Source organism: Sinocyclocheilus anshuiensis, unplaced genomic scaffold (genome assembly GCF_001515605.1).
Source record: "Sinocyclocheilus anshuiensis isolate Anshui unplaced genomic scaffold, SAMN03320099.WGS_v1.1 scaffold452, whole genome shotgun sequence".
Lineage (NCBI taxonomy): Eukaryota > Metazoa > Chordata > Actinopteri > Cypriniformes > Cyprinidae > Sinocyclocheilus > Sinocyclocheilus anshuiensis.
Window position 1 is genome coordinate 226,245 of NW_015555719.1, and position 4,551 is coordinate 230,795.

A 4,551-nucleotide genomic window follows, 5' to 3' on the forward strand; every position below is an offset into this window, starting at 1 on the left:
GTTGACTAAAACTTGACTAGACTAAAAAGAGTATGAACGTGACTAAAACTAATAAAAACTAAAATGACAGCTTCACACAAAGACTAGACTAAAACTAAAATTAAAACAGGCCGCCAAAAACAACACTAGAGACTCCTATGTTGGTTTGTGCATCCTAAAAAACAACATTTCTAATGCCTCTTTGGCGCTGACAAACAGCATCAGCAAGAAAACAAAATGGTGGACTGCTGCTTCTCGATCAGGGCTGTGTTTATGCTAATAAGGTAGAGAGCATCACAAATGGGCGGGACTTTTCCCTTAGATGATGTGTACGTAGGGAGAATCTGGAATTTCTTGTTCTGAGAGACTGTTTATGATTTATTGGGATTATAAAAAAATGAGTGGGTGGATTTTTACCATTATAGGCTGGTTGTTTTCACACACTGCGGCCACACAACTATGTTCAAACACCTTATAAAAGTGATTTTTGCATTCTGTGGCACCTTTAAAAAACCATGGTAAACAGCAAACATATTTGTGCTGTTTAATGCATTTAAGACATTGTGTTTTCCTCAGAGCATAACTGACATGTCACAGGTATATTTTTCATCTGTAAATGTTAGAAAGTCATGCAAAAATATCCATTTTGCTGTCAGGAGTGGGCGAGACTGACGCGAGTGAACGAGCTAAACAGACTGAGCGCAATCGAATAGGAGCGCAATAATTCTGAGTAAAATATACATTTTGCTCTTATAAAAGTGATTTTTGCATAATAGGTCCCCTTTAGTGATTTTTGCATAATAGGTTTTTGCACTTGTTGCCATTTGATTAGAAAAAAATAAAACATTATTTACTTAACAATAACTATCATGATTTTTTTTACATAATAAAAATGTTTAAATATACTGTATTAATGTTTCTAGCAATATAAATATAGTTTTGTCGGATGCATCTATAGGTAAAAGTGATATTTTTATATTAGGCTTGCATGTTTAACCCCTCTTCCCACATTGTTCTGTTTTAACCAGTTTTAACCAGCTGTGCCTCCCAACATATGACTCCTACGAAGAGCTCCACAAGCTGCTGAAACTGGCCATCAGTGAGGGGAGTGAGGGCTTTGGTATGCTTTGAAACATCAGTCCAGCTCAGGCAGAAACAGAGTTATCTCCAAACCTCCTTTTTTCACGAACATGTCACCACAGTGTACTTTACATTGTACTGTAAAGGAAGGACTTTGATCACAAGATGCCTCTGGGAGGATTCAGGAGTTATGTACATATGTATTTAAAGACTGTTCTACAAGATGAAAATGAGAAGAAAGGCAATTTTTGTTTTGTTTCCGATAGTTGCCTCTCTTTCTATATGAGTGCAGACAATTAAATGGCCTACATAAGTGTCAGGATGCTTGTTTTGCATTTGACATAAAGAGAATGTTTTTTTTTTTTATGGAACATAGTAGACAAAGGGATGTTGGCAATGACTGCATACCCTCTACACTTGGGCCTTAACTGATCAGGGAAGGTTGTGTATATAACTGCTATTTGATTGTATGCTTTACTTATACAGTGTGTATATTTTCCCTGTTACTTTCATTTGATATTTATGAAAAAGGGACCTTGGACACATTATATAGTGTTACCATCTTTTTTTTCATCTTTGGGAATTTCATAAATTATAAATTTGTTTTTTTTCAGAGATGTTCATACTGTTTCAGTTTCAACTATTTTGGGATCAGGCATCCCAGAAACAGTTAAATGTTTGTTTCATATTTCAGATAGCTGACTAGCAGATTTATCAGATGTGCTTTTTGCTCTCTTCTTGAACCCCTTAGTTTTCATTTTGGACATTATTACTGAGCATATGTAGAAAACTAGTTATGATTAGATTTAGCTTAGGATGTCCATTAAAAAAATGTAGCTAGTTCTAAAATATTATTACAAAGACACAAGATCCTACCGCAAAACTACTGATATTCTGAAATCTTTGAGCAACATCTATGCATCATACCAAACAAGTCCCCAAACAACATTTGATAATTGATTTATGATAATTTTTGCTTCTTTTGTACATAACTGATGCTGTTTAACTTTTGTTCTTTAAATGCCGCTACAACAGTAAAGTCTATTTGTGATAGGAAAAAAAACAATGCACAATGGCTGACTGTTGAAGAACAATAGTGAAATGTTTTCCACTGTATAGAGCCTGTAGCAATATTCTAGGAGGTCACATACAAATCTGGAGTGTCCTTTTATGACCACTACAAACCATTTGCAAGGACACAAAATGCTAAAAAATTACTACCTTGATGTTACACTGTGCTATTCTCGCTCTCTCTCTCTCTCTCTCCCCTTAATATATATATATATATATATATATACACTAGTCAACATTTGAAGTGGATCAAAAAAGTTCAAAGTTGTCATAAGACAAGAATGGGTATTGATTTGGTTTTAGGACAACTTTGATGAAAGGTTTTGATCCACTTCAAATGTTGACTAGTGTATATATATATATATATATATATATATATTAAGGGGAGAGAGAGAGAGAGAGCGAGAATAGCACAGTGTAACATCAAGGTAGTAATTTTTTAGCATTTTGTGTCCTTGCAAATGGTTTGTAGTGGTCATAAAAGGACACTCCAGATTTGTATGTGACCTCCTAGAATATTGCTACAGGCTCTATACAGTGGAAAACATTTCACTATTGTTCTTCAACAGTCAGCCATTGTGCATTATGATTTTTTTGCCTCACAGACTTTAATTTTGTAGTGGCATTAAAACAACAAAATTATTTAAACGGCATCAGTTATGTACAAATCAAGCAAAGAACTTTTTTGATCCACTTCAAATGTTGACTACTGTATATATAGACACACACACACTTTCTTTTTTTCCATGATATCCTCTTGGGTTTCATCATTTCTGTGCAGATGGCTACAGTTGATATTTTATTTATGCAACACAATAAAAAAATGTATTCATTTATTAATTGTAAATGTCATTAAAAATGTGGAATTGTAATCCAAAGCATAATGTTATGGATTAGCTTCACTACAAAGTAAAATTCCTAATTTAGTCCAGCATTAAGAAAGGCACTATACCAGTAGCCAGAAACAAGGCTCTGGGTACTTAAAGGAGGGGAGACAATTGAAGTATAATAAAGAGACATATACCATTAACAATCCTTGCATTTTTGTCTTATTTAGCTCTATATTCAGCCTTGTGTTACTTTATGACTAAACCACAATTTAACATCTCTTTTATCAGGCTTGTTTATTCATAAAACATTCAATTTGTTTAATTAGGTCTCATTCACTAAGCATGCCTAGGCACAAATTTGTGCGTAAAATATGCATATGAACATTTGTCACTAACTTTTGTACTAAAATTTGCAAAATGACTAAAGCATGCATACGCACAAAATACATACTCTGAGTGAGCTTAACTGTGTTAAGATCAAATTTTATGCAGGGAATTATGATATTTATAAGGAATTTTGACAGAAATCAAATGAATCGGAACGGGCCTTATAACATCAACTCTCCAATGGATGTTAGGCAAATTTCCAAAATATAGCCTAAAAACGTCTCCGGTTACTGTCGTAACCTCAATTTCTTTGAGTTGAATGAGACATTGCGAGAATCACTGTGGGAACTCTTCCCCTTCTCCAATTTCCTGAAACCTTATAGGATAATGCCAGATTGCCAGGTTCATTAAACTGGCCAATTATCGCTACTTATGCAAATCGCATGCAAATACTGACAAGCTCGCAGGCAGTATAAATGCAGCGAGAGCGACAATTGCGTCAGAATCTGAGACCGAACGCTCTCAGGAAACCGAGGTTAGACACTAACCAGAGACTTTCTCCATCGAGCGTTCACTCTACATTGCAAGAATCGCTGTGGGAACAATATACAATCCTGCCGTGAGAGCAGTGAAGATCAGGGGCCCGTTCTTCGTACATCACTAACTCAGCTGGATTTGATTGTTGACAATTTGGTGTGATCTTGGATTGTTTGTTTCTTCAAAGCTCATCCGGGGGCCATTCGTCGTACCTCGCTTGATACATCGGAGATGATTTGAAAGATGCCAGATCTTCTAATCATGATAGCCCAACCGATCTCTGGCTAAATTGGTTCTTCACACGAATTTGCGGATTTGATTATAATATCTGGATTAAGTTGTCTAAAGCTGTGTCCCAATTAGGGATGTTCATTTCGGTTATTTTTCCTAACCGACGCTCGTTAACCGATTGTTAACCGTTAAACGATAAGATTATTTTAAATTCGAATTTAATTAAATTAGAAAGGATAAGTGTCTGTGAATCGTTAAAAATACTAACATTTGTTTCCCAGGGATTAATTTTACATGCGCAAAAAGCAGCAAACAACAGAACATGATTCACGGTCTTCATATCACATCACGCACTTGCAGCGCTGCAAGCGGAGAAAAACATAATAAAGCTAGGCTATATATATATATATTAATAATAAATGGGCCTATACGAGAAAACGAAAGAAAAATTGTGCAACAAGTAGCCTAGTATGCAGAGTTTCGGTTGATTTTTGTG

General features: G+C 35.2%; 1 protein-coding gene across 4 annotated transcripts in view; it reads left to right on the plus strand.

Annotated features, from left to right (window-relative positions):
• Positions 1–1,127, plus strand: part of arel1 (apoptosis resistant E3 ubiquitin protein ligase 1) — a 96,781-nt gene extending 95,654 nt beyond the window's left edge. For all 4 annotated transcript variants that reach the window (XM_016465507.1, XM_016465510.1, XM_016465509.1 and 1 more), the window contains one exon: positions 1,008–1,127. In XM_016465507.1, the coding sequence (XP_016320993.1) occupies positions 1,008–1,110 (103 nt within the window). In that variant the 3' untranslated portion in view covers positions 1,111–1,127. The remainder of the gene's footprint in view (positions 1–1,007) is intronic.
• The last annotated feature ends 3,424 nt before the right edge of the window (positions 1,128–4,551 follow it).